Genomic DNA, 16,241 nt, shown 5'->3' with positions numbered 1-16,241 from the left:
ACTGGTGCTAATCAAATATGTCTTGGAAGTCACTCTGGTATTCTGGATGACATTAGCATGGATCCCCAGAAGTATATTGGCTCGTCTCGAACAGATTTGTTGCAGATATATGTGGAACGGTTGTCGGGACAGAAGAGTATTCGCATGGATAAGTTGTAACAAGATCGCTTTGCCCAAAAAATGGGGAGGATGGGGACTTAAAATCTAACTCTATTTGCACAATTTTTGGCTGCAAAAATGGGATGGACCCTTCTTACCAAGCATAATCTATGGACTTCCATCTCTTATCACAAATATATTTGGCGACACCAAATTATGGACTGGATAAGGATGTCGGAATGGAAAAGGACAGGCATATCCTCGGTTTGGAAAGCTCTTCTACACTCTCTCCCACTCATTCGTAGCCACCTAGCATGGAGAATAAATGAAGGCACTAGAGTGCGCATTGGCCAGGATCCCTGTACTAGGGGAGGAAGTAGATGCCAGCTTCCAAGGGAACTTACTCTACACTTAAATCAACAAGACATCAAGGTAATTGCTCAAATTGCAGATCAAGAAAATACCTCTGTTTTTACTCAAGCTTGGAAATCTGCTACACAGTTACACCTTCCTCCTCAATGGCACCTTATCTGGAACAATTATACTTCTGCATTGACTGAGGCACACATCTGTATCAAGGATGGACCGGATGAACTCATGTGGTGCATGGCAGAATCCGGAATCTACTCACCAAAGGAAGGTTATCTGTGTCTGCTACAAGACAAAAAACCTGATCAATTGCAAAGATGGTGGCAGAGCATATGGAAGCTGAAAGCTCCTCCCCGAACCAAACTTTTCTTCTGGTGCATTCTTCGTAACAAAGTACCCACCGGGGACACTCTCACACACATATCCATATATGGACCCAATTAGTGCATTCTATGTAAACAAAACTCAGAATCGACTAAGTACCTGTTCCTAAATTGTAATACAACTAAACATATATGGCGCACTGTTGCTGCTGAGATTCGTTTCACGGGAGAATGGAAATGAGATAGTTTATTAGCAGCTTGGGAAACCTGGAACAGCGCGCACGCAGGAACCAATTTGGCATGCCTTCCCTTGATTATTTGTTAGGCTATATGGCTAGCAAGAAATAAAATGACTTTTGAGAACAGTCTGATCAGGTGGCAGAGTGTCATTGCCAAAATTGTATCATCCTATCTTGAGCTACCAAAATATACTCTGCCTCGCCTGCGCATAACTATTGTTCTTGAACCGATAGACCACTCCACACCATGGGCATTCTTTGAAGGAGCAACCCAACAACAGGGGTGCGGGTGGGGGGGGGGGGGGGGGGGTTTCCTTCTCTACCTCACTGAACAACATTACTTCAGAGTCAAGCTAGGCTTGGGTGAAGGAACAAATAATTTTGTGGAATTGATCACTCTTCGTCATCTATTACATTTTGCTCTTAGCCATGATTGCAGAGACATTCAGATTTTTGGTGACTCAAAAACTATTATAAATTGGTTCAACAATACCACAAGATGCCACGCACACACACTTATAAACATTCTGGATGAAGTGAAGCATTTCAAATCTCTTTTTAACTCCATCTTTGTTCATCATATTTTCAGGGAATATAACGACAGTGATGACGACCTTTCCAAGGAGGCCATGCACCTGCCAAGAGGACAGTGGATAATTTATGAACAGAGGGGTACTACACAGTACCAGTACTATCATAGACCATACATAGATCAGACATATCATCAGGTGGATGGCACCTAATTTTTATGAGGACTTTCGGCTACATATGATGATGTAGATATTTTAGTTATATTTATGCACATCACCCTGCGAGGTGTATATATACTAGCAATTGTCCCAAAAGGTACAAAGAGAGGCCGATAGGATTAGTGAAAGGAAGAAAGTTCTATAGATAGTCAAGCATATATAAAGGTAAGTAGTGACGAAGGCAATAACCACGTTGACCATCCTGTACCAGTACATTTGATATTAGAAGAACAAAACCAAAACCAAACCATTCATATTAATATAGTAAGTGTAGAACGCGTTCATACTTAAAGCTCAATAGGTTCAATAGATTATTGGCAGCACGGTTTTTTTCTAAATGAAAAGTAAATTACAACGTTGTACATGGTAAATGAAAAGTGGAGAAATTTGTGATTTGCAAATGTTAAAACAAATCACTTACATTACTGGTTGACAGTAGAACTAAAACATTAACATTATTAAAATTTTGAAACCGATTTTAAATTCATGTATTGTATTTTTCAAAGTATTTTGTTTTACATACTTAAGTCCTCAAATATAGTGGTTTTAGATTCCATTTTGGCAAACCCACCATTCAAAACAATATGTATTTCTCTGGCCCTCAAAGCAAGCTTTTAGCACTTATTAATCTATGCTCTGTCCAAGATACAATTCAAACTTTCATTTTCAAGCATTTTAAGAGGCAAAACAGTGCAAATATTTTAAATGTTCTATTTACTTGTCTGAATTTCTACAAATAAAATATATATCTTATTTCCCCACCCCACCTTTAAGGGGTTTAAAAAGAAGAAAGAGCGCTCTCAAAAAAATTAGAAACCTTTAATATAAGGTGAATTTTTAAAAATTTACATCAAGAATTTGATTCTGGAAATTTCTGCAATCCCTACACATCCTTTTTTTAAAGGGCATTTTACAATTTGGCTTTCCAAAAATGGAAATAGTCTCAACCAAAATTTTCAGTTATACTTTAATCTGTGTCTCCAGATAACAACTCCCAATGATCGCCAGTTCACACAGAACATTGGTCACACACCAATTGCCCCCACTTAACACTGCTTATGCATCACTCATTCGCAATAGGTTAACAGGTTTCTTTGATATCCAATTCTAACAATAGTTTTAGACCATCTTTGTGTTTTGCTTCCTCACATAATCTGTGTCTCCAGATATTTTTCCTTCTACACTCCCATACTCCCATACACTTGTTTTCCTTCTACTCAGACCAATCATCTTCAACTTTGATTTCAAACCAAGAAAGGGGTTCAAGGTTTCTACAATTTCAAATTCAATTAAAATGATTTCAGTTTCTTGGAATTTTCTCTGGAGCAATCTTTGCTGCCCCAAAATTGTTTATACCCTTTTCCATAAGTAGGATACATACGCAGCGACATTTTTCACTCAAACCCTGAAAAAGAACAAGCCTTCAGGGAATTTCGTCTGGATCTTTTATCATTAATGTAAATAAAGAAACACAATCTATAAATTCCCACTGTTTTCTTGAAAAAGGAATCAGAAGAGTTTACATTTTAAATGGCAAATATGAATACTTTCGAAATTGTGATGAGTTTCTTCTTCCGTATCTATCACATAAGTAGTTTTAGTGCCACCCCATTGTTGGCCACTCTTCGCCGCTACATCTGTAACCTGGACACTTTGCCTACTTCTCTCACCCTGCACAATTCAGATCTCTCTTGCTACAGGATCTACGCATCAATTCTGCACTCAATGGCTCCACAATTATAGCCCCAAGCATAATTTGTCAGGGATTACCCTAGATTTGTCACGGTAACAATCTAGAAAGCAAATACTCAAAACTAATTGATTGAATATATATATATATATATATATATATATATATATATATATATATATATATATATATATATATATACAATAGTGTGGAGTTATTTCAACGAGGCTTGTCAAGGTAATCCCAGCTATTGTGGATCATGAGGCATTACTTTAAGAGACAATTACGAGATCAGTTTCAAAGCAGAGCTGTAGGAGATGGATCAAACAACAGAGCAAAACTTTATGCTTTTTGGTAGATTCTGAAAATAGCAATAGAGAAAGGTTTAAATTGTCTACAGGTGATAAGAGATTCCAAACACATTGCAGAGAGGTCAAATGGAAATTTCAATCAGGAAAATTTGCAGCTGGCCCATCATTGGACGGAATCAGAGAAGCAAGGAAAAATTCCATGTCATTATCTTTTCAGCATGTCTGCAAGGGATAAATATGAAGGCTGATATATTGTTCAAGTAAGCACTGAGGATGCAGAACAGATGGATGGAGATGATTGAATACCCCATCTGGACCTTCTCATTCAATCTATTTCTAATCAAGCTATTATAGTAATGACCTTTTGGATGGCTGTTTTGGAAGCAGTGTCAAAACTTAAACATCATACTTACCCTAAAATTATTATAACTTTTTACATGCTTTCCAGGACTTTAATTGCATACCATAGTTACACATAAAAGCCACGACATTAATCACATAACAGTTTGAAATAGTTCAGCATGCCTTCATAACATTGGAGATATTCCAACTGTGTTCATATTTGTCACTAATCCTGGATGACTTTAATTACAGTTCTCAGACCCTCTCCTTTAAGCATGTGATCAAATGCCTTGTTGATGTCAGCAAAAGAAACCTTGTCTGTAACAAATTTATCCAGTTCAAGCTCCTGCAAATTTAACAATCAAGGAAGGAAAGATTAAAACCGTAATTATAACTCTAATTAGATATGATAAGCATAGATTGCTCCCGTCATGGTACGGACAAAAAAAAACAACTGCGAAATATGACCACACAGTATTATCTACAATTATGGTTTGAATAAGCTGTTACAACTATGTTATGAAGTCTTACCCCATTCAAATACATCTCTACAAGGCCTGGCAAATCAGTACGAGGCTTATAATTTCCAAAGAAGGTTCCTTTCAACGTTTTCTCGCTCAGAAAGTTTACAGGATTCGTTTTAAAGACTGCGTCTGAACGAGGGACCCCTGTTAAAACGGCTACACCCCAACCCTGCAAAAACAGAACTCTGATATCAAACATATGCATTTCCTGCATTTTCTTAATTAAATCGAAGCAATCAGTTTAAACTTTAAAGCTACAACTTAGAATTGAAATGATTGATGTATCTTAAACCAAAGGAAACCAAGAGCTAGTACATCATGGCAGCATTCCAAAGCTTGAACCATGGCAGCATTCCAAAGCTTGAACCATGGCCTCAATACTCCCTGTGCATTCGACGCTGCAGTCCACCCCTCCATCAGTTTTTTCCGCAATTACCTGTAAACATTTTTTATAAGTGTTTGGAAATTAAGAGCCTACACTGCTTTGAATGGATGGTGAATGAGTGCACTCCATGCGAAAACTTAAAATCTCCCCCACCTAAGTACTAAAGTACCACACTAGTCAAAAGCAACCAATACTCTGATCTGGGAGAGAGTTTGATGATCATTTTGGGCAGCTCAACGTACCTGCTGAATAGGTTTTTCGTACTCTTTAGGGTTTATAAATTCCGTTACTCCAAATTGTTTTGCTGAGAAAGGAAAGATTACAAGAAAGGGTTAAAAAGACAATTCTACAAGTCAACATATCAACATATGTACACAGATTTTCCAATAATGGAAGTGGGAAATATACAATTACCTCGTTCATATCTCTCATTATTGAAATCGATTCCAATTATTCGAGCAGCTCCTGCAATTCTTGCACCTTCACAAGCCTGCGTAGTTAAACTCGGGTCAGAAGGCTAACATATAATTAAACTCTACCCTCATCATATTGGTCCCAATGAAAATGTAGGTAGGGGAAGTGAATAGAATAGTCCATAGAAAAAGGTTTGAGGACTTTAAAACTGCAACATATACTAATATGCATACAGTGGAACATAAAGAGGGCACTTGTTATTAGTACTTACAGCAAGCCCAACAACCCCCAGGGCAAATACTGCTACTATTGAACCCTTCTTGGGTTTGCCTGCGTTCAAAATAGCACCCATCCCTAATTCCACAACAGAGAAGAATTTTACACAACAATTCCAGTCAAAGAAACCATTATCTTTACACTGGACATTAACGTCTGCTCATTATCACAAAAGTAACAACAATCAGAAAACCGTGGGCCTGCATAAGAGTCCCATATTACAGAATGAAAATGCATATAGATAAAGATTACTCTTAGGCAGCCAACAACCAAATTGAACTCTAAACACGCATTATTATAAATTTACTTTCAGAATGGTATAACTATAATATGCAGCCATCCTTACAGAGATTTACAGAATCAATAAACAGAGAAACCGTAGGGTTTGCCGCTAATATTTAATTAAATTTTCAGGTGAAGAATAAAACTGTAGAAATGGTTATCATGGAAGTTCATACATTATTCTTTTGTCATCCGATTTTTCATGGTAAACTTGGAAGATATATGTCTGTAGGCATCCTTAACCTCATAATGGTTTTAGTGGAAGTTAATATATTATTCTTTTGTCATCAGATCTTTCATGATAAACTTGGGAGATATGTGTCTGTAGGCATCGATAACCTCATATTTCAAAGTTTGCCCTAAATCATTTTTTAAAGCCAAATACCTGAAACAATGCGCAAATGTTAATGGCTGAACAACCATTGTGAATGGAAAGATGTGTCAGCACTTACAAATATGGTAGAACGCCGACTGATTTGATTTGATGATACTGAATGGCTACGCGGATTGAAGTTTCGATCCCGTCCCCTGTCCTGCGATGCGATCACTTTCATTTCTTTAAACCCTCGCGCAGCTGATAAAAATACAGGACGCTAATATACTCGCGCGAGTTTTCTGAGTATCCATGACAACACAACTTTGAAATACTAGTTGAATTGTGTTTTTTTAGCAGAAAAGCTGAAGCAGAACCCGCAAAAATGCAGAGAACAAAGATATTTTTGGCTCCCGGAAGGGTTTTGCAGATTTACCTGAACAAGTCGGAGTTGGTCAATCCACTCAAAACCCCGCCTTTGATTGATCCGGTAAGCCGAAGTCTCCATTTTCAAGCTTTACATACAAGTTATTCTCTAAAACCCCAAACATGCGAGCTAAAAACGTTAGGGTTTGCACAAAACATTCAGAAATTGTGCCTACAAAGCCCATTTTCGTCAAAACCCTCACGGGAGAATGTTGATGAAAATAGCACAGCCAAAGGCGAGGATTCTGCATTGATCTGCAGAGTTATAAAACAAAGAAAATGGTGTCAAGGGACTGAAAATAAATTGGGTTCTCTTGAAATTAAGTTCTGCATTGATACCGTATTATCTGTACTTCAATCCCTGGGAGAAGACCCTAAAACGGCATTGGAATTTTTCAAGTGGGTTGGAAGGCAAACTTGTTTTAAGCATAGTGCTATCACTTACAATGCAATGATCAAACTTGTGGGTAGTAACACGGTCACAGAGTTATCTTTACACTGGACATTAACGTCTGCTCATTATCACAAAAGTAACAACAATCAGAAAACCGTGGGCCTGCATAAGAGTCCCATATTACAGAATGAAAATGCATATAGATAAAGATTACTCTTAGGCAGCCAATTTACCTCATAAGCCTGATTGATCTTGTGACAGTGAAGGAGATATCAGCAAAGCGTTTACCTGTAACAACATAGACTCGTTTACTTGTAACAATGAGGACGATGGTTCTCGAGCTCTCCGCCGATAACAACCCTCCGCCCATAACTGAAGGATGAAGGCCATGTTCCCCCCGTAACTGAAGGATGAAGGCCATGACGAGTAACTGAAGGAAGAAACGGGTGACGAATATCACGAAATGTGCACAGATGCCAGTAGAGAGCAGCCCTAAAAAAACTGTGCACAGATGTCAGATGTACATTCTCGTCTGAAGAATGCCAGGTGTCAATCTCTCAAAGAAAAGAAGCACGGGAGACAAAGGGAAGGGAGAAATCCATCGATGGCATAACTGTCCACGTGTCAGCACGGGAGAAAAAGGGACGACGAAAGTCTGTTCCAAAGGGAAGGCCTATCGGCCTAATTAGAACTCTATACAACATCACCCTGCGTGGTGATTTTTTGTTTTTTGTTTTTTGTTACAGGCATTTACAGGAATGGGATTGTGAATATTCTGGACATACTCGAGAACGACAAGTAATGCATATGCTGTCAAGCATATACTATATGTAATTTTTCAATATTAATGAAAGATTAGGATTTTTCCTTGAAAAAAAGGAAAAAAAAAAAACGTTGAGGGGGTCCGGGGGGAATTTTATAGAGAAAAGAAAGGGAAGAATAAATACCATAAATAATAAATAAATATATTATATATTATATTAAGGAAAAGAATGATATTAAATATTATAATTTAATTGTTATAATAGTATAATTAGTTATATAATATTGTAGTATAATTTATATAATTTAATTGTTATATTAGTATAATTAGTTATATAATATTGTAGTGTACGTTATTAAATTTTAATTATTTTTGGGTAATTCTTATTTTAATGTGATTGTATAATTATTAATAAAATTATATTTTTTTATTTTTTTATTTGTATTTTTAAATGTCTAAATGAATTTATTGTTTTTAAAATATTTAAATTTTATAAATTTAACAAATTGATGAATTATAAATTTTGCTTCTTGGATGGAGTGTTTGAATCACAAGATAGTGAGGAGTGGGTTGTCACCATTTTAACAGGTCACATGCCCATGGGACGTGGTAGCACGCCCCCATGACAATTTATGTTAATGCATGCAAGGGTACGAGGGGTCTCTCAATGCACCGCCCAATGATTTGCATGACATATCTTTGCAGGTCTTGCCATAGTTGATCAACAACCTTACGTACAATTCAAGAAGGAAGCAAATCTTCTGAGGATTTTACCTTGCCCAACGAAATTATCACCTGACCTTGGTTCATTAGGCTTACATTCAATGGTTGTCAAATGGCACGGGGATGTCTTATTTTTCAACTTAATAGAATGGGCTCACATCATTTCCATGGTGGATCACTGCCCAAAGTAAATCCATTTGGCATTTGCATGAGGATGGGATCTCTTTAGCTGTGGTAAAAGAATTTTATATATCTTTCAGCTTTGGGCAAGGAAAATGCATATCCAACACTTCACTTGGTTTATAATCTAGTCTTTCGTCTTCATAGGCATCTCCCTTTGGGAGACATGTAGGAAAAGCAAGTATGAAGGCATTATTTCCCTCGCTCCCCTGGAAATCCATTTCTTCTTCAGATTTATGTGGGTTCGAGTTGGAAACATCCTAGTCGATCGCAATGCTTTTAGGCATTCCATGACTTACCAGGCTTTCAGCCTATAGGAGTTTTCAGAGACTAGTCGATCAAATTCGACTCCACGCCCTTTGCAATTTTTTTTCAAATTCTCACTTTTATAAGTTTGATGTTGTTTGTTACTTCAGGAAAAGGTGAGGCCACCTGTTCTCTTCTACAAGTGGGATTCCCTATTATCGTGAGGTGACCAGTATATTGTTTTAGAGCAATATATCTTGATTTCCTTTATAGAAGAGCCCTCTTCATAGAGGCTAAACACTTCTTTGGAGCTTAATTTTGAGCCAGGGGAAAAAAGATATCAAGCATTGGGCCCACTTCATTCTCGAGAGGACATCATGCCACAACGAAGAGCCCAAGTGCACCAAGGAACCGTTTATTATCAGGAAAGGGGGTGCACTCGAACCTAATTGAGAGTTGAAAATGCAACAACTCAATTTAGGGAGCTTACTCCATAACCAATCCAAGAGGAAATTGCTCAAGTAGAAATAGAACTAGCTTACAAAAGACACACCCTCACAGACACTGGAGTGCTAGCGGAAGTGGCAGATTGGGTCCCAAATGCAGGGCATACTAGAGGGTGTTATAATCAGTACATGCACGTAGTGGATATTTATTGGCATCTCAACTTCCTCCTTCAAGGAGTTTTGGTAGAGAGGAATAATAGTAGGGAGGACCTTCTGCCATCCTTGAATCAAATGTAGAGGCAAATGGCAATTATGGATCATAGGCTGGATCACATCGAGAAACATATGGACATCCACCTGAACCAGGTTACTCCCTAGGAAGCAATAAGGACCCTATTATTGCTAAGCCATCGATTCAAATAATTTTACTTAATTGTCATCTAGTTTATTTGTTTTCAACTTTTTAATGTTTCAGTTCTATAACATTTGATTAAATACAACCCGAGAGGCCTAGAAACTAGTATAGACATTTTGATAACATGAACTATAGAAAGTATTTTATCTTTTGCATTTTTGAAGGGACTAGAGATTTGTGTTTAGTCAGGTCTCCCTAAGGCCAACCAGACCAAAATTTAGAAAATTAGAATGTATCTCGTTGTTTTCAAGCAATACAAAAGCATTTACTTCGCAAAATAAAAATAAAAAATGAATTATAAATCTTGCACATGATATGTTAAAAAAAATCCTAAATATAAAACGTGTAGATTATGTTATATTAATATGGATTTATTTTAACTACACTGATAGATATGCCTCTTTTGAAACAGAGCTTCCAAAATTTTAATTTAGTTATCAATAATTATTAGGTGGATGTGTAACACTCTCCTCCCACATATATCCATGTAACTGGCCAACCAAGGTAAACATGTGACAAGAAGTTACTATGATATAATTTGACTCTCTATGTGTCAGTTAAGGAAGTGGAACCGGTGGAACACATCAGACAGAGCTTCCACATCAGCAACAGAACTCCCAAAAGCCATTCCAACCACTCAGGTAATCAACCCTTGAGACCAACTAAAGTTTTAGTGCATAGAACCCCTGAACGCTCCCTTTATATGGACCAAGGTGCGTCTAGGACACTCCAAAATATCCCACAACAAGGGCAAGGGAGCTCCGGGGACTTTTTTCCCCAGTGTTGTGCCTGCGACTCCGAGATTTGTGCCACTTTTTTAGGATTAGAGCCCAGGTCACTACCCAAAACTCAATGACACCTTCAGAAACGAAATTTCATAGCGGAACAAAGGTACATTTTCAAAAACATCAACAAGGAATAGACTGGACCCCTACTAGCATGCTAGGCATTTATTCAAACATATCACATATATGAAAGCTACAGGGCTTAACAACAAAACTGAGCATAGGGGTCTCATACTTGTCTGAAAAAACACTAAGAAGCATTGATGCCTAAAAAAATTACTACAATTTCATCTATTAGGCCATAGATACATTGTTCATTCATTTACAAGTAAAAACATGATGAGAGCCATACATAGCCACTGTCATAATACATGTTCATAACCAGCATAATAACAACAAAAATACCAAGGAAACAACAACCATATAATCCACATATAAACCAGTATAATAATCATGAATTAACAATGAGAAATAACCTCATATTAATGATGAAAAGGTCAACTAGGTTTGGGACTTCCACGAACCACCCGACCCTAGACTAGGTTGAACCAAATATTTCTTTCATCCAATCACCCCCGTGCCATATTCCAAACATGAATGTGGGATATCATGAAACAAAACCATCAAAACCTAACCGAGGCTTCCAAAGGCCAAACCACCTCAACCCTCAACCAGTGATTCCAACTCATGGTCGGACATCATTAACCATCACTAGATCTACCCAAGTTGTCCAGGGCTCTAGAGCGTTTGTTCCAACCCTGCTTCCAAGACTACTAACTCAACCCACAGTTGTCATCGGGCTTCCAAAGTGTTTTTCAAACCAAGGCTTCTAGGACTAGTATCTCAACCCACCAAGGGGTTTCTAGAGCATTTGTCCAACCAAGACTTCCAAGACTAGTAACTCAACCCACGAAGGGCTTCCAGAGCATTTGTCCAACCAAGGCTTCCAGGAACTAATAACTCAACCCGCAACAAAGGCACAAGAAAACCAACCAGAAAACAAAAGTAAAACCCACAACATCATGGCTATCCAAGAAATGATTAGGCTAGGCAAATCCACCGTCAATCCAAACAATCCTCCATGCCAATAACAAATCATGACCAATAAACCACATTCATATGCCATGCATGCCAAAACTAGTAAGGAAAACATACATGCAACTCGGATCCTGCAAGCAAAACCCATTGTAACTATTGATCTCGATGTCTTCTTACACTTTCCTGCTCTTCCTTTGCCTTCTTTCTCCAAGAATCCAAGTATGCCACATTCTCCAAGAGTGCTCCATGAAAACTCTAAGTGTACAAGAGTATGAGAGAAAGAGAGAATAGAATGAGAGCTCCAAAATTGAACTAACAAAAAGTTGTTAGAAAATTATATATTACAGAGCAATGGAACACATAAAATATTGCAGAAACACAAACATAGAAAACGCATAAAACAAGAGAGACACAAATATATGTGGTTCACTTAGTTTGGGCTACGTCCACTGAGAAACAACCAGTCCTTCCTTTTATATTATCCAACAAAATCAAGAGATACAACCTACAACATATCCGTTGTAATTTCCTCTTCTCTCTCACACAATCTCCTCTCTCTTTCTTGCTCAGAATACACACCTATGCAACCGCAATACAATTCCCTCATATATAGCGAGGGGTTGCCTTCTAGGGCAAAAAACTATAAATTAAACATGACTTCTACCGTCAGATCATTCGCCTATTGAACGACTCAGATTGACTATGAAATTACATTATTTTACAAGGCAATTTCACATCTATTTTTAGCTTCGGGGGGGGCTCATAAAATCGTCATCTCCCCCCTGGCTGCAATTAAATAGGAGGCATTGCCGCCCCATTACGAACTGGGGTCCAACGCAGTAATGCCTCTGAGTAAAGAAGATAATCAGGCTCCACACCCAACAATATCCCACTTGGAGACTGATGATAGCAACTCCACTGCTACTTCATTTGCTAGACAATGACTCCACTTTTGACCTGACTGTTTCTCATCTTCATTATCATACTTGAAGACCAATTGAAACTGAGCAGAATTTCAATTTCTCCCTATGTTGGCTTGATGGGGCCTCACCCAGGTTCAGAGTTATTTAGCCAAACAAATCCCTACACTACTGGCCCTTTCGACCTCAGCCCGCGGAGCGCGGACTGAAATCTCACTTGAAGCAGTATGGGGGGATGCTGGAACCAAGTTTTCGCACCCTTGAGATGTCTGTGGTGTCAATTTAGTCTAACTATGCCTATCTTTGCACAAGTTACTTCGCACATTGTTCTAACCTTCAATACCCTCGCGATCTGTTATAATCGCCTTTCGTGCAGCCCTAACCAGGGGTTGAGATGCTTTCGCGCTGCTATGGCAGCGAACTGCACTATTTCCCCAATCTACATCGCGTATCTTACTTATCTTCTTAAAGATCTTAGTTAACTTCACGTAAACAGATATTCTACCTTGCTTTCACTTAATCAACACATTCATACATATTTGCGCATCATATAAGCATTAAAAGTGCAATGTATATTCAATGTAACAGATGCATAAAACAAGAAATAAATACGCAAAATGGATATGAAACTTCTCTTTATTAATGCTCTAGCTGTTACAGACTTGACTCGCCCTACGCACTCAGCTGTAGGGGTCCGTGCACTCAGTTGCAGATCCTTCTCCTACTCTACGACCCAAAACTAGACTTTACACTTCAGATATGACTCAACTCTTCATCCTTAGATCCTTATTATTGAGTGATCTCCTAACTACTTAGAGTCTCACTCTATTTATACAATCCCATGGTCTGCAAACCATGGGTAGATCTCTACAGCCGACATTACATTACAAAATTGAGGGCGGACAACCCTATGAATCTTTTACAAACTACGTGCTCCGCGCCCACAAAATGCGAAGTCTTTACATCGGGGTTACAACTTTTGACCAATATCTGGGCTCTAAACCCCAAAACTTCCCTTGGGGGATCTCGCGCCCAACAGACCCCCAACACAAACATCATGACTCGCCCTCGAGTCACTCTGTCGGTGCAGAGATCTTTGCGCGAAGACCTCCCAATTCTGCCTGAATTGCTGCAAGGTCGGCAGCTCGCTGAGCGACTGCCTACTGTACCTTCTCGACTTGCTATTCAAAGACCATTGTAGCTTAACTGCTTCCCTGAACCTGTTCTTGTGTTCCTTGCATTTACGCAACCTTTGCTTCAATAGAGGCTGTAATGACATACACCTCATCAATCCACAACTGTAAGCGTGCTTTCAAAATTGTTTCCTTATGTCGAGTGTTGGAGAGGTAAATCCCCTCTACAGATAGAGGCGATCCCTACTAGCCCAGCAAGGGTCTAGCAACAATCAGTCAATGCTACTATGCAAGTTCCTAATTGCAATTAAACAAGAGGTAAAGAGCACCTACTTGGATTCCAGCGCTGTTGTTTGATGAAGAGATGCCACCTTCACTCCTTCGCTCTGGCTGGTCACGATCCTCCGCGATCTCCGCGAATAGACACCTGCACACACGAAGAGGAAACAAACACAAGCGTGAAATCTAATAAAAGCAACCATACATCAGTCAGAAAAGATGTAATTCACATTTAACCATTGCATAGACAAATGAGAATGGAACAATAATAGTAGTCATCTATTATTAATCAAGCAGAGAAGAGTACAACCAAATGTTCTGACATCGGTAACCTTCTCAGGAGGGGCCAGTCAGCAAGTGTCTCAAGCATTCACCTTTGGAAATGATTCTCCCAAGACAAGAAACTCTCTCTCTCACACAAGCAACACAACACAACCTTCCCTAAGCTATCATGCACTTCCACACTTATCACACCAAATACCTATAGTAGCAGCAATCTGAGCACTATAAGCTCTACACAATCCAAGCTATTCCAAAAACTAGCTGCTCATGGTAATGGTGGAAGTTTATATAGGAGAAGGAGCCTCCTAAAAGGGTGGAGGGATGAGCTTATCTTCAAGGGAAGTGGTTGCAAAGGGTCGAACAGACATGCCATAGAAGGGAGTCGATACTCACAAGGCCAACAACCAAGTCTGGAGCTATCTGGAAGGTTGGCTGTTGGAACAAATTCGCCAAAACTGGATCAGCGCGGGTGCATAACTGGTCTGGCGCGCTGACGTCGCAAAGACATAATGGAAGGGCCATGTCAGCGCGGGTAAATACAAGCATAGGCTGCACTGGTCATGAAATTCGATCAGCGCGGGAAAGGCGTGTGCTTCCGCGCTGGCAGCGCACGCGGTCTGTTATAAAGCACCAGTCATCGCGGATATTTTAGAAACAGACGCGCTGATGAGGAAAACTTTGGAAAAGTGGGTTTTTGGCCAGTTCAGAAGGCATGAACTTGATTATTGTGAATTCCTGACACAGTAGGGTGACTGACAGGGAGACAGTGACAAATTACTGTGTAACAGATGCCCCCTAAAGCATGAAGACCGAGAGAGTGGGAGGGGTGAAATGCTTTACAACACTCGCCGAACTGGAACACCACCAGGAAGGACCGAATATCTCTGATAATCAAGTACATGCAGTCTAGGCATGGGCGCAGCCATCCGAAAGACATGCGAAAAGGTCTGTGGAATGGACGCAACCACCGAGCTAAAGAGACCAGAATCATGATAAGGTATGGTCGCAGCCATCCATGAAGACTCAGGTATGGGCGCAGCCATCCATCAATGAGTCATGTAATGATCATCCACAAAATCGCAACCTGGACCATAACAGACAGAGATCCAGGGTCTTGCGCTCCGTCCCGACCCGAACAAAGTACAAGTCCAAGCATGTGAATACATGAGCTGAAGTCGAACATGCATGAACATCGTCTGATTACCAGTCAATGATGAAAACTGTTAACAGACGCGAGAGGTACCACCAATATTGACAATGGTCCTCAAAGTACTATAGGTACAATCTGCGGCGTGTGAATCAATGAGCTGGTGTCGAACACCCGCAGAATCATTCGATCGGAGGCCAATGATGAAAACCTCGCGTCGAACACGAAGAACCTGCCATTGAGGCATGCAGGCTCTAAGGCACCTGAAGGGAGTCTCTAAGTCGCCTTCCTGGATAATGAGCTGAAGTCGACAGGAAGTGACCTTGATCGAAGGTGGGCCATAATGTTTCCCACATCATCGACACGAGACAGAGGTAAAATGATTTGTGTGAGACAGCAGAGGAGGTTGTATTATTGCAGAGGTCAACTTCTCTTGAACATATTGGCGGCACGACAGTGGATTTGGCAGTATTTGACATCAAATGAGCAGAGGGTATGATGACGGTGGCAATGAGCAAATGAGAGGTCAAATAGGATAACCCGTACCCACGGAGGTCAGTTGTGAAACAAAATGAGAAATTCCCACCCGACACGAATGCAGACCAGTGCCATGTTCAAGAGCGACATACTGCCGACGCAACAATTGTAGTTCCATTTTCCCCACCATTTCTGGCAGGTACCCCGGTTATTTTTGGATGACGAGCTTGACGGGGATAGCATATGCTTGAAGAGTGTCGTTTCGACAATG

The 16,241-nt window shown here is 39.6% G+C and overlaps 1 protein-coding gene across 1 annotated transcript; it reads right to left on the bottom strand.

Moving 5' to 3' along the window:
* Positions 1-3,958: 3,958 nt before the first annotated feature.
* Positions 3,959-7,557, bottom strand: LOC149145819 (alcohol dehydrogenase-like). Its single transcript, XM_089452567.1, has 8 exons — positions 7,425-7,557; positions 7,240-7,298; positions 6,919-6,997; positions 5,717-5,877; positions 5,446-5,521; positions 5,274-5,335; positions 4,654-4,815; positions 3,959-4,468 (listed from the first exon to the last, which is right to left on the bottom strand). The coding sequence occupies exons 1-8, from the start codon at positions 7,555-7,557 to the stop codon at positions 4,349-4,351; spliced, it is 852 nt and encodes a 283-aa protein (XP_089308693.1). The 3' UTR covers positions 3,959-4,348.
* Positions 7,558-16,241: the final 8,684 nt, after the last annotated feature.

The sequence above is a fragment of the Pinus tabuliformis genome, chromosome X, assembly GCF_031772625.1.
Source record: "Pinus tabuliformis cultivar Carrire ecotype Pingquan chromosome X, CPIR1, whole genome shotgun sequence".
In the NCBI taxonomy this organism is placed as follows: Eukaryota; Viridiplantae; Streptophyta; class Pinopsida; order Pinales; family Pinaceae; genus Pinus; species Pinus tabuliformis.
Note: the sequence above shows the minus strand (reverse complement) of the source record. Positions and strands in the feature narration are given on the sequence as shown.

Bases quoted from the DNA above. Each gene is read 5' to 3' on its own strand.
- LOC149145819 (XM_089452567.1), bottom strand. From the start codon at position 7,557: ATGGCCTTCATCCTTCAGTTACGGGGGGAACATGGCCTTCATCCTTCA. The intron at 5,522-5,716 runs GTAAGTACTAAT...TTAACTACGCAG, and splicing joins TGGGGGTTGTTGGGCTTGCT to GCTTGTGAAGGTGCAAGAAT. The intron at 4,469-4,653 runs GTAAGACTTCAT...TTAAATTTGCAG, and splicing joins TAGAGATGTATTTGAATGGG to GAGCTTGAACTGGATAAATT.